Source organism: Salmo salar, chromosome 24, assembly GCF_965601325.2.
Source record: "Salmo salar chromosome 24, fSalSal1, whole genome shotgun sequence".
NCBI classification, from domain to species: domain Eukaryota; kingdom Metazoa; phylum Chordata; class Actinopteri; order Salmoniformes; family Salmonidae; genus Salmo; species Salmo salar.
In genome coordinates this window covers 38,461,024-38,474,470 of record NC_138314.1, presented here as the reverse complement: position 1 = coordinate 38,474,470, position 13,447 = coordinate 38,461,024, and the positions used below count along the sequence as shown (strand labels likewise).

Here is a 13,447-nt window from a genome sequence, read left to right as displayed (position 1 = left end):
CCCTTACACCCACGTTGTGACAGACTGCAGACTCTCACCGCCTCATCCACCCCTAGAATGCCATTGATTTATCAGATCGGGCATGTCTGGCAGGGTGGGCATGCCATGTGCACTAGTTTAGAACCATTCTATAACCTCCCGGCGCGAGCGTACCTGCGAACGTGAGCTTTGGACGGTCAGTAACAAGCTGTATCTTTGTTTGTTTGTTTTGTGGCTGGGGTTGGCATGGCGGATAGTTCCGATGGTAGCGTTAGGGCAACTGATATTGTTAATGATGATATAACCAATGATGATCAGCTATTTACACCTGTTGTAAATAGAAGGAACAGGAGTAAGATAAATTGCAATGAGGGTGATGGAGGGATGAATACAGCTGAGAGTGTTGAGAGTAGATCTGTAAAGCGCAGGATCACTAGACAAAGAGGTTGGAGTAGAAAGTTATAAAGTTATGGTAGTGTTCCCAGAACCAGCATTTGACAAAAATAATTTGGGAATTTGGGTTATTAAGGATGCCCAACCGCTGGGTTCGGGGAATGTCCTGATCACTGCAAACAGTACAATTCAGTAGGAGAAAGTTTTGAAATTGAACTCACTAAATGGGGGTCGGGTGTAATGTCACATTCCCAGTACTATGTCTAAAATGAGAGGAGTAATTGCTGGAATGCCAATGGAAATGGAAGAAGTTAAGGCTTCCCTGAAAGGAGGAAAAGTTATTGACGCGAAAAGGATGAAAAGCAAAAGAAGTGGCAGTCAGGTGGACACTACAACTGTACTGTTACAATTTGAAGGGAACCTGCAGAATAGGGTGCAGCTAGGATCCCTCAGTTATCCGGTTAGAGAGTACGTGCCGCCTCCACTTCTGTGCTTCAAGTGCCAACGGATGGAGCATGTTGCTAATGTGTGCAAAGGTAAAATGAGATGTGCAAAGTGTGGTAGGGATCACGTGTATGGGAAATGTGGGCCTGATGCTAAAGTTAAACGTTATAACTGTGAGGGAGGATGTGAAGTACAACAGAAAGCCATGGAAGCGCAGAGGTACACAATTACAAACAATGTATCCTATGCTGAGACTATTGGAAAGTGAATAACAAACCTAGTGTTCAAAATACTCCAGATACAACATATTGGCAGATAGTGACTGCTCAGAGGACGCCAGTGGAACCTCAGCCCAATTGTTAATGTGATATGCGAGCATAAATGCTTGATTACAGAGAAAGATCATGGTAGTAGATTGTGTAGACGTCTTGGCCTTCATGTGTAGGGCAATCAATATGACTGCTCCAGGTAAGAACAGGACTGCACAAATAAAATAATTAGTGAAGGCAGCCAAAGATATTCTGGTTATGTAGTTATGTAGAACTGATACATTGGATGCTGAACCAAAATTCTAATGACGATCAGCATGATACATAGTATTATGGTGTTCCTTGTTGTTCAATGGAACGCTAGGAGTTTGATTGCCAATGGACAAGAATTTAAGAAGTGTGTACATGATTTAGATGTTTTACAGGATGTGGTGTGTATAAAAGAAACATGGTTTAAACCTCAATTGGATTATATTATACCTGGGTTTATCTCTGTGAGAAGTGATAGAAATAGAGTTTTCAGTGGTGGGTGTGCTACATTTATCAAAGAAGATGTAGCACTTAGAGAGTTCATGGTTTCAAATAACATGAATGTGTGGCACTGGAGATTTGTAGAGAAGGGGGTAATATCACATTTGTTAATTACTATAATCCTTGTAAACCCGTCTCTGCATCTGAATCTAGTTGCAAAATCCAGTAAAGGTGATAAGGAGATACAGTATGGTGTGGAGTTTTCAGTGTGCATAACAGCTTGTGGGGCAGCAATACCACAGATGCCAATGGTTTAGTGGCTGAAGACGTTATGGAGCGAAGGGGACTAGTTGGTATAAATGATGTTCGGGGGACATGGATAAATGTGACTAGAGGTACATTGTCATGCTTAGATCTTACATTGGGTCCTCCTCCATTGCTGGTACACAGTATGTGAGTGGGGTGTGAAGATAGAATCCACAATAGGTAGTGATCATTTTCCAGTCACATGCAACATAGATCTTGAAGTACAGTGCCAGTCAAAAGTTTGGACACACCTACTCATTCAAGGGTTTTTCTTTATTCTTTGCTATTTTCTACATTGTAGAAACAAACATGTGTTAAACAAATCCAAATATGTTTTATATTTGAGATTCTTCAAAGTAGCCACCCTTTGCCTTGATGACAGCTTTGCACACTCTTGGCATTCTCTCAACAAGATTCATGGGGTAGTCACCGGGAATGCATTTAAATTAAAACGTGTGCTTTGTTAAGTTCATTTGTGGAATTTCTTTCCTTCTTAATGCGTTTGAGCCAATCAGTTGTGTTGTGACAAGGTAGGGGTGGTATACAGAAGATAGCCCTATTTGGTAAAAGACCAAGTCCATAGTATGGCAAGAACAGCTCAAATAAGCAAAGGGAAACGACAGTCCATCATTACTTTAAAACATGGAGGTCAGTCAATCCGGAAAACTTCAAGAACTTTGAAAGTTTCTTCACGTGCAGTCGCAAAAACCATCAAGCGCTATGATGAAATTGGCTCTCAGAAAGACCGCCACAGGAAAGGAAGACCCAGTTACCTCTGCTGCAGAGGATAAGTTCATGAGAGTTAACTGAACCTCAGATTGCAGCCCAAATAAATGCTTCAGAGTTCAAGTAAAAGACACATCTCAACATCAACTGTTCAGAGGAGACTGCGTGAATCAGGCCTTCATGGTCGAATTGCTGCAAAGAAACCACTACTAAAGGACACCAATAATAAGAAGAGACTTGCTTGGGCCAAGAAACACGAGCAATGGACATTACACCGGTGGAAATCTGTCCTTTGGTCTGATGAGTCCAAATGGGAGATTTATGGTTCCAACCGGCGTGTCTTTGTGATACGCAGAGTAGGTGAACGGATGATCTCCGCATGTGTGGTTCCCACCGTGAAGCATGGAGGAGGAGGTGTTATGGTGTGGGGGTGCTTTGCTGGTGACACTGTCTGTGATGTATTTAGAATTCAAGGCACACTTAACCAGCATGGCTACCACAGCATTCTGCAGTGATACGCCATCCCATCTGGTTTGCGGTTAGTCAAATCAAACTTTATTTGTCACATGCGCCGAATACAAAGTGTAGACTTTACAGTGAAATGGTTACTTACAAGCCCTTAACCAACAGTGCAGTTCAAGAAGAAGAAAATATTTACCAAGTAGACTAAAATAAAAAGTAATAATAAAAGTAACACAATAAGAATAACAATAACGAGGCTACAGTATATACGGGGGGCACCGATACCGAGTCAGTGTGCGGGGATAAAGGCTAGTTGAGGTAATCTGTACATGTAGGTGGGAGCGAAGTGACTATGTATAAGTAACAAACAACCAGCAAGTAGCAGCAATGTAAATTTGTGTCCTCCTCCCAGAGTGCTAAGAACCTTGGCGTGATCCTGGACAACACCCTGTCGTTCTCCACTAACATCAAGGCGGTGACCCAATCCTGTAGGTTCATGCTCTACAACATTCGCAGAGTACGACCCTGCCTCACACAGGAAGCGGCGCAGGTCCTAATCCAGGCACTTGTCATCTCCCGTCTGGATTACTGCAACTCGCTGTTGGCTGGGCTCCCTGCCTGTGCCATTAAACCCCTACAACTCATCCAGAACGCCGCAGCCCGTCTGGTGTTCAACCTTCCCAAGTTCTCTCACGTCACCCCGCTCCTCCGCTCTCTCCACTGGCTTCCAGTTGAAGCTCGCATCCGCTACAAGACCATGGTGATTGCCTACGGAGCTGTGAAGGGAACGGCACCTCCATACCTTCAGGCTCTGATCAGGCCCTACACCCAAACAAGGGCACTGCGTTCATCCACCTCTGGCCTGCTGGCCCCCCTACCTCTGAGGAAGCACAGTTCCCGCTCAGCCCAGTCAAAACTGTTCGCTGCTCTGGCACCCCAATGGTGGAACAAGCTCCCTCATGACGTCAGGACAGCGGAGTCAATCACCACCTTCCGGAGACACCTGAAACCCCACCTCTTTAAGGAATACCTAGGATAGGATAAAGTAATCCTTCTACCCCCCCCCCCCCCTTAAAAGATTTAGATGCACTATTGTAAAGTGGTGTTCCACTGGATATCATAAGGTGAATGCACCAATTTGTAAGTCGCTCTGGATAAGAGCGTCTGCTAAATGACTTAAATGTAAATGTAATGTAAATGTAAATTGTCCGGTGGCGATTTTATGAATGGTTGGGGGTAGAAGCTTGGGGGGTGGAAGCTGTCGAGGAGCCTTTTGGTCCTAGACTTGGCGCTCTGGTACCGCTTGCTGTGCGGTAGTAGAGAAAACAGTCTATAACTAGGGTGACTGGAGTCTCTGACAAAGGACTATCATTTGTTTATCTCTGACAAAGGACTATCATTTGTTATCAATAGGACAATGACCCAAAACACACCTCCAGGCTTTGTAAAGGCTATTTGACCAAGGAGAGTGATGGAGTGATGCATCAGATGATCTGGCCTCCACAATCACCCGACCTCAACCCAATTGAAATGGTGTGGGATGAGTTGGACTGCAGAGTGAAAGAAAAGCAGCCAACAAGTGCTCAGCACATGTGGGAACTCTTTCAAGACTGTTGGAAAAGCATTCCTTATGAAGCTGGTTGAGAGAATGCCAAAAGTGTGCAAAGCTGTCACCAATGCAAAGGGTAACTACTCTGAATAATCTAAAATATATTTTGATTTGTTTAACACTTTTTTTGGTTACTACATGATACCCAATGTGTTATTTCATAGTTTTGATGTCTTCACTATTATTCTGCAATGTAGAAAATAGTACAAATAAAGAAAAACCCTTGAATGAGTAGGTGTGTCCAAACCTAAATAAATAAATTGTATTGATTGATTGATTGATTGATAGATATTGCACTTGCATCAAATCTCTGTAAATTAATGGAAAAGTTGATTGTAGGAAGATGATGTATTATCTGGAACATAGGCGTCTATTAAGTCCACACCAGAGTGGATTCAGAAAATGAAGAACTAGCCTTGATGCATTAGTTAAAGTTAGTCATGGAGGTGACCAAGGCTTTGGCAATGAAGGAAGTGATGTCAATAGTATATATATATATTTTGTATTATTTATCCCTTTTTCTCTCCAATTTCATGGTATCTAATTGGTAGTTAGAGTCTTGTCTCATCGCTGCATGGACTCGGGAGAGGCGAAGGTCGTGAGCCGTGCGTCCTCTGAAACACAACCCAACCAAGCCGCACTGCTTCTTGACACAATGCCCACTTAACCCGGAAGCCAGCTACACCAATGTGTCTGAGGAAACACCTGGTGACCCTGTCAGCGTGCACGGCGCCCGGCCCGCCACAGGAGTCACTAGTGCACAATGGGACAAGGACATCCCTGCCAGCCAAACCCTCCCCTAACCCGGACAACGCTGGGCCAATGGGTCTCCCGGTCGCGGCCAGCTGCAACAGAGCCTGGACTCGAACCCAGAATCTCTCGTGGCACAGTGCGATGCAGTGCCTTAGACCACTGCGCCATTCGGGAGGCCATCAATAGTATATTTTGATATTGAAAAAGCATATGATACAATGTGGCGGGAAGGTTTACTGATTAAATTGAATGGAATAGGCATTAGTGGGAGAATGATGTTTGATGATATCTTTGGGGTATCGGACAGGGTATAGGGGCGGCGTTATATGCAGATGATGGTGCCATTTGGAAAAGGGGAAGGAATATTCCTTATGTAAAAGGTGCTGTTGTAGCAGTAAAGGAATGGTCCTTATCATGGGGTTGTTGCCATGTTGCTGTGTGTTGTTCACTAATAAAAAGATTTAAGGAAGATGTCAGTGTTCAATTATATGCAATACGAATGGAAAGGGTAACAGAATTTAAGTATTTGGGGCAATGGTTTTGATGAAAAGCTTACATGGAGACATCATATTACATATATTGAGACTAAATATAAGAAAGTCTTAAATATTGTGACGACAATAGTTGGGCATGATTGGGGGGCAGATAGGCAATACTTACTGAATATTTAGCGTACTTTGATGAGATCGTCCGAAGATTGAGTACTTTGTATATGGTTCTGCGGCTTTTACATCGCTGTTGCACCTTGATAGGATGCAAGCGAGGGCACTCAGTATGTGCAATGGTGCAATTAAAACTACACCGGTTGAGGCTTTACAAGTAGATACTGGGGAAATGCCACTATCCCTTAGAAGAGTTAAGCCAGTCCTGGCATACTGGATTGAAGGGTAGTACAGTAGACCATCATATACTGAGAGTACTGGAAGAGTGCAGGGAATATGAATGATATCAAAAGAGGAGATTTGGCCCAGAGATTGGAAAAAGGGTTGATGAATATGGACTCAGAAATGTTGTTATAGGGCCATCTGTGGCAATAGGACATGTGCCACTGTGGTTTTATACAAGACCACATGTTGATCTGAGCCTGACAGAAGTAAATAAACAGTGGTGTGAAGAAGATAATGAAGGAACAATAGTGGATCAATATAGTAGTAATACGTTTTATTCTTGTCTTGCAATGTATACAGATGGTTCAAAGGATCCCATGAATGGGAAGACAGGAGCAGCTGTATTTATTCCTGATTTCAATATTAATCTATGCAAGAGACTAACTAATGATTTATCTGTATATTCAACAGAAATGGTTGCGATAATTGTTGGATTCCAATGGATTGAGGAGGCACAACCAAGAAGACTAGTAATATGTTGGGACTCTGCATCAGTATAGTGTATCTTAAGATCTGGAACGTCAGAACGTGATGATTTATGGGTAGAAATAATGATGCTGTTGGGCTTACAAAGAAATGGTATTGAAATTCAGTTCTGTTGAATTCCGGCTCATACAGGAGTTAATGGAAATGATACAGTAGATATAATAACAAAAAGAGCAGTGAGAAAGAATATTGTGGATATAAGGGCGCAGTTGGGTAGAGGGGAAAATAAAACATTCATTCTGTAAAATGGGTTAGATTGCTGGCAGAGACAATGGGATGAAAGTAGTAAGGGCAGACATTGTTATAATACAATGAAATCTGCACAGGAGATAGTGTCATATAATGGGAACAGAAGGGAGGAGGTTATGTTGTGTAGGATGAGATTAGGGTATGCGGGATTGAATTCATCTTTGAAATTGATAGGGAAACATGGTCCTGGAATGTGTAATGGCTGTATGGTAGAGGAAATGGTTGATCATGTATTATCATTTTGTGAAATGTATGATGTAGAAAGGGAGAGGTTGTTTGATAGGGTCAGAGAGGTTGGACGGGAATGGGGAGTGGGTGGTATTTTGGGTGGGGGTAATGGGAGTAGTGAGGTTTGTTGGGAATTATTTTATTCTATTAGAAATTCTGGGTTAGTTAATTAAGAAAATATAGTGGTATAAATACAGCTGAAGTCGGAAGTTTACATACACCTTAGCCAAATACATTTAAACTCAGTTTTTCACAATTCCTGACATTTAATCCTAGTAAAAATTCCCTGTCTTAGGTCAGTTAGGATCACCACTTTATTTTAAGAACGTCAAATGTCAGAACAATAGTAGAGAGAATTATTTATTTCAGATGTTATTTCTTTCATCACATTCCCAGTGGGTCAGAAGTTTACATAAACTCAATTAGTATTTGGTAGCATTGCCTTTAAATAGTTTAACTTGGGTCAAACGTTTTGGTTAGCCTTCCACAAGCTTTCCACAATAAGTTGGGTGAATTTTGGCCCATTCCTCCTGACAGAGCTAGTGTAACTGAGTCAGGTTTGTAGGCCTCCTTGCTCACACACGCTTTTTCAGTTCTGCCCACAACTTTTCCATAGGGTTGAGGTCAGAGCTTTCTGATGGCCACTCCAATAACTTGACTTTGTTGTCCTTAAGCCATTTGCCACAACTTTGGAAGAATGCTTGGGATCATTGTCCATTTGGAAGATCCATTTCCAACCAAGTTTTAACTTCCTGACTGATGTCTTGAGATGTTGCTTCAATATATCCACATCATTTTCCATCCTCATGATACCATCTATTTTGTGAAGTGCACCAGTCCCTCCTGCAGCAAAGCACCTCCACAACATGATGCTGCCACCCCCATGCTTCACGGTTGGGACGGTGTTATTCGGCTTGCAAGCCTCCCCCTTTTTCCCCCCAACATAACGATGGTCATTATGGCCAAACAGTTCTATTTTTGTTTCATCAGACAAGAGGACATTTCTCCAAAAAGTATCATCTTTGTCCCCATGTGCAGTTGCAAACCGTAGTCTGGCTTTTTTATGGTGATTTTGGAGCAGTGGCTTCTTCCTTGCTGAGCGGCCTTTCAAGTTATGTCAATATAAGACTAGTTTTACTGTGGATATAGATACTTTTGAACCTGTTTCCTCCAGCATCTTCACAAGGTCCTTTGCTGTTGTTCTGGGATTGATTTGCACTTTTCGCACCAAAGTACATTCATGTCTAGGAGACAGAACGCATCTCCTTCCTGAGCGGTATGACGGCTACGTGGTCCCATGATGTTTATACTTGCATACTATTGTTTGTACAGATGACGTGGTACCTTCAGGCGTTTGGAAACTGCTCCCAAGGATGAACCAGACTTGTGGAGGTCTACAATTAGTTTTCTGAGGTCTTGGCGATTTCTTTTGATTTTCCCATGATGTCAAGCAAAGAGGCACTGAGTTTGAAGGTAGGCCTTGAAATACATCCACAGGTATCAAATGATGTCAATTGGCCGATTAGAAGCTTCTAAAGCCATGACATCATTTTCTGGAATTGTCCAAGTTGTTTAAAAGCACAGTCACTTTAGTGTATGTAAACTTCTGACCCCCTGGAATTGTGATAGAGTGAATTATAAGTGAAATAATCTGTCTGTAAACAATTGTTGGAAAAATGACTTGTGTCATGCACAAAGTAGATATCCTAACCGACTATAGTCCTATAAGTATAGTTTGTTAACAAGAAATTTGTGGAGTGGTTGAAAAACGAGTTTTAATGACTCTAACCTAAGTGTATGTAAACTTCCGACTTCAATTGTAGGTCGTGACCGGCCTTACACTCCAGTACAGTAGGTGGCAGTATATGCACCTGTCAGTTGGTTGTGATTTGCCAATAAAACTTAAAGAAGAAGCTCCTGCACGGAGCCAGGGACAGCAAGTGTTCCCACTGCTGGTTGACGTGATGCTGTGTCGAAAGAACACGTGACTGACTAGGAGAAAAGGAATGAAAGGCTAAAAAGATAAAGGCGAAAAATAGCTTTAACAACACTGCAAGGTATGAGAAAACTACTTGTGGAAATGGGACAATTGAGTATATATATATATATATATATATTTATTTAAATGACCGACATAGTATTAAGTATCCTGTTTTAAGGCGATTAAACTGTATTTGCTGACGTTGGATAATTTTCTCTGTCTGGACCAAAAACATTTAGCCAGTTAGCTAGGGGCATCATGCTAGGTGTGTGTTTGCTAGCTAACGTTAGCTTTCTTTCAGTAGTTGGATTGGCTAACTAGCACTGTTATCAAGGGGATTTATTGGTAACGTTGCATCCTTGTGCTGATGACGTGTCAAATCTAAGCCATTGAAAGTATAGCTAGCTAACGTTATCCATGAAACATTCATGTGTTGGTACTTATAGGCCGTTTTTTTTCCCCCCTGTGGTGTGAGACTGACCTTTTTATTTTCGAAATTACAGTGTAAGATTTGCGGTGATTTTTTTTTTCTTTTTTTTTTTTCCCAGCTCCAGCGGAGAGAAAGGTGATGGTGAATTCTGACCTGCAATGCTGTTGTGAGGTCAAACAGGCCTGCGGTAAAGGGTTCACCAACTGGATATGAGAGCGATCTGTGAGTATACCCCTAGTCTACATCCAGTCTTCTGTACTATTGACTGAAAATGCTGTTAAATGTAAAACACTTTATTTTTTTTTGCACCACTACCCTGTTGTGATACTTAAAAAATATATCACTGATTAGACATATCTGGAAAGGTAAAATATATGTGGCAGAGTACTCACTTTCACCTGTTCAATCATATAACATCAGTGCCAATACGCCAGCGTTTCCCAAACTCGGCCCGACCCCGTTTATTTTTATTTTATTTTTGTTTTGCTCTAGCACTACACAGTTGATTAAAATAATCAAGTTGATGAGCTCCCCAGACTGCTGGGCTGGGCAAAAACCAAAACATGCACCCCTTGGGGTCCCCAGGACAGTGTTTGAGAAACGATGCATTAAGCTAAGTCGCTCTAGCTAGCAGAGATCGTTACAGTGACCTCTTGCATGACCCCCGTCTTTGTTTGCACACTACAGTACTTGTAAACTACAAATGGGCAGGTATAGGACTTGTGAGCTGTTTAATTTGTTTACAGTAGTCTAATCCTAGATGCCTCTGACCTGTGTTGTGAGAGGTGTGTATACCTAAACAATTAGTTAATACATCTTATTGATGAGCTGGACTAGTACCCAGATGCTATATTGTGATGATGATGATTATTTTTTTTTTTAAGAACACCCCTGTGGAGAAGGCGTGATGAAGCTGAATGAACGTAGTGTGGCTCACTATGCCACCTGCGACTCGCCGCCAGACAAGACAGGCTTCCTCTTCAAGAAGGGGGAGCGAAACACAGCCTACCACCGGCGTTGGTTGATCCTGAAGGGCAACATGCTGTTCTACTTTGAGGAGCGTGAGAGGCGGGAACCCATCGGCGTCATCGTGTTGGAGGGCTGCACTGTAGAGCTCTGCGAGTCAGCTGAGGAGTTCGCCTTTGCCATCAAGTTTGACTGCGCCAAGGCGCGTGTCTACAAGATGGCGGCGGAGAACCAGGCGGCCATGGAGTCGTGGGTTAAGGCTCTGTCGCGAGCCAGCTTCGACTACATGCGGCTAGTGGTGCGGGAGTTGGAGAGGCAGCTGGAGGAAATCCAGGAGGGGGCTGGTGGGCTGCAGGGCAGGCCCAAGTCCTCCAAGAAGGCTGGGGCGGTGGCACGCTCCAAATCAGGAGCATCATTCAGCGCTTCCCACGTGCCCTCTACCCAGGTTACAGGTGCAGCGCTCACACAGGGTTCGGCTCATGCCCGCAGCCTTCAGGAGGAGGTGCAGCTCCTGTCAGGCGCTTCTAAAGAGAACGGGGTGGCCTGGAGCAAGCCTTCTGCTCTGGTCAATGGGTTCGGTGAGGGCCCCCACTCTGGTGTGCCGTGGGAGGGAAATGGTAATGGAGGGGGCGATGGGGTCAGGCCTCCGCCCGTGCCTCCGCGCAGGAGGGGTGCATCTCTTGAGAGTCCTGTCTCCCCCGGGACTGGGTGCTTCTCCAAACTTCACGACTGGTACGGAAAAGAGGTGGCTGAACTGAGGGTGGAGTGGCTTCAGAGCCACTGAGGCGCCCCACCCTCATCTCACAGCCCAGCTGTTAGCCATTATTAGAAAGGGCACTTGTCACTTCGCAGGATTGTTTCACCCCAGAATACCTTGATTTTAATGCCAGAGAGCATGTCCTTAACATTTCAAACCCTTGGGGCAGTCTGGGGAGCTGGTTGATTTTCTAAAAGCAGCACTTTCCTGGTATTTTTAGGTCTTGTGGGCCAGTGGGAATATGATGTGTTGTCCTATGACTGTCTGTCACTACATTTCTATGAGTCTATGGTACATTTTGGATTTTGTTTTTTAAAGGAAAAGCTTTTGTATTTACTGTCTTTTTGTTGTAGTTTTTTTTCCAATCAGAAACTACGATCACTTATCACTTTCTCTATCATTGTTGTGTTCTACCATTGTTCTATTCACAAAAGAAAGGATGACCCCTGATTGTTACTGAATTGAGTATATCTGACATAATAGATATCAGTACATATACATAGTTGTAAAAAAGCATTTCATTCCATTTCACCGGAGGTTTTGAAAGGGGGACCATTGAACAATGAACACCGGTGCATTCATTCTTTATACCACATTAATTTTGCTCAAGCAATGGTTTACGTATTTCGAAAATGTTTCTCTCTTTTTAACCTGTGCCTTATGATTTTCCTCCCAAACCTGTCATTGACAGTCATCTAATAATAAGAGTAGGCCTACCCGATGCCTTTATCTGCCTTTCGTTTTTGCCAAACCACACCTTAGTGCAATTTCTGTTTGTTTGCGACAATGGCTCAATCCATTTGGCCAGATCTAACGCACAGTATTTTCATTAGTCACTTTTTTATATACATTTGATTACCAATAATGGAATAACCCAGAATTTCTTTTTAGGGGGGCCTTTTCTGTTTCCTGGTCATACCATACTAGACTGGTATCTTTAGACAAGTCTGTTACTTGTGCCAAAATATGCTAGGACAAGGAACGGAAAATCAAGTTGTGGAAAGCCAATAAAGATCCTGAACAGGCTACAGGTGGTTGGTATAGATGTGATTGTGACTGGGTGAATGATGATCAGTTGTATGTTATTAATTACTATGTTTTTATGAAATCTATTTCTGACACTAGGAGGACATTTTGTACTGAGTTACAGTTCCCTTTTTTATTTTATGACATTTGGAGTATGTCAAATTATTGGATGAGACATTGCACAGCATGACACCTCTATATCCAGTGTGCTAAAAATGGAACGATGACAACCCAATGCTTCCTTATACTTTTGTAATCTGTTTGTGGTCAACTTCATGGAAAGAATACCAAAATATTTTATTACACTACTGCCAGAAGAATGTCCTGTTTCCAAGTGGCTAGATGGGATTGTGTCTAGAGACAGTAATGCAATTACCTTCAGCTGCTCACCCCTGAATGAATGACTGAACTTATAATACTATAAGCATTACCTATAAGTAATTTAAACAAAACAATAAACAGCTGAAAGATTCTCTTGTTTTGTCCAAGTGTGTATCCTTGATTTCAATGTTCGAATGAATACATTCGTTCATGTTGGGCTGTTTTCCTCTCTTGAACTGAAAACTTTTTTGATGCTAAACTAATGCCAGTTTCTGTGTTGGCATTGGCATATATGTGAATTTAATGTGAGCGAGGAAACTGAAATGGACGGCATTAAATCAACATCAGGCGACCAGTCCAGATGGGACAATAGGGTTGTGTTTTCTCTCTAAATGAAAGCAAAATGTTTCACTTACCAGATGTCGCTCCAAACTAATTTCTACTTTGCTATATTGTAAAAATTCATAAAAACAAAATGTGCTTTTTGGTCTTAATTTAAGGTTAGAATTGGGCAAAAGTTTAGCAGATTGGTTCATTTTAGGGGTAGGTTTAAAGTCACATTTTAAGAAGGTAAATTGTAGAAATAGGGGGGTTAATGACTTTGTGGCTGTGGTAACTACTGACGACCGATGTGTATGGAATGGGTAGTCTGGCCTAATTTCTAGTCCTTTTAATTTATCAATACATGTTTTATATTATAGAGA

At 42.4% G+C, this 13,447-nt stretch overlaps 1 protein-coding gene across 1 annotated transcript; it reads left to right on the top strand.

The window, feature by feature from the left end:
• Positions 1-9,184: 9,184 nt before the first annotated feature.
• pheta1 (PH domain containing endocytic trafficking adaptor 1) lies at positions 9,185-11,762 on the top strand. Its single transcript, XM_014172545.3, has 3 exons — positions 9,185-9,319; positions 9,792-9,895; positions 10,558-11,762. The coding sequence occupies exon 3, from the start codon at positions 10,581-10,583 to the stop codon at positions 11,421-11,423; it is 843 nt and encodes a 280-aa protein (XP_014028020.1). The 5' UTR covers positions 9,185-9,319; positions 9,792-9,895; positions 10,558-10,580; the 3' UTR covers positions 11,424-11,762.
• The last annotated feature ends 1,685 nt before the right edge of the window (positions 11,763-13,447 follow it).

Coding starts and splice junctions, on each gene's coding strand:
- pheta1 (XM_014172545.3), top strand. CDS start 10,581: ATGAAGCTGAATGAACGTAGTGTGGCTCACTATGCCACCTGCGACTCG.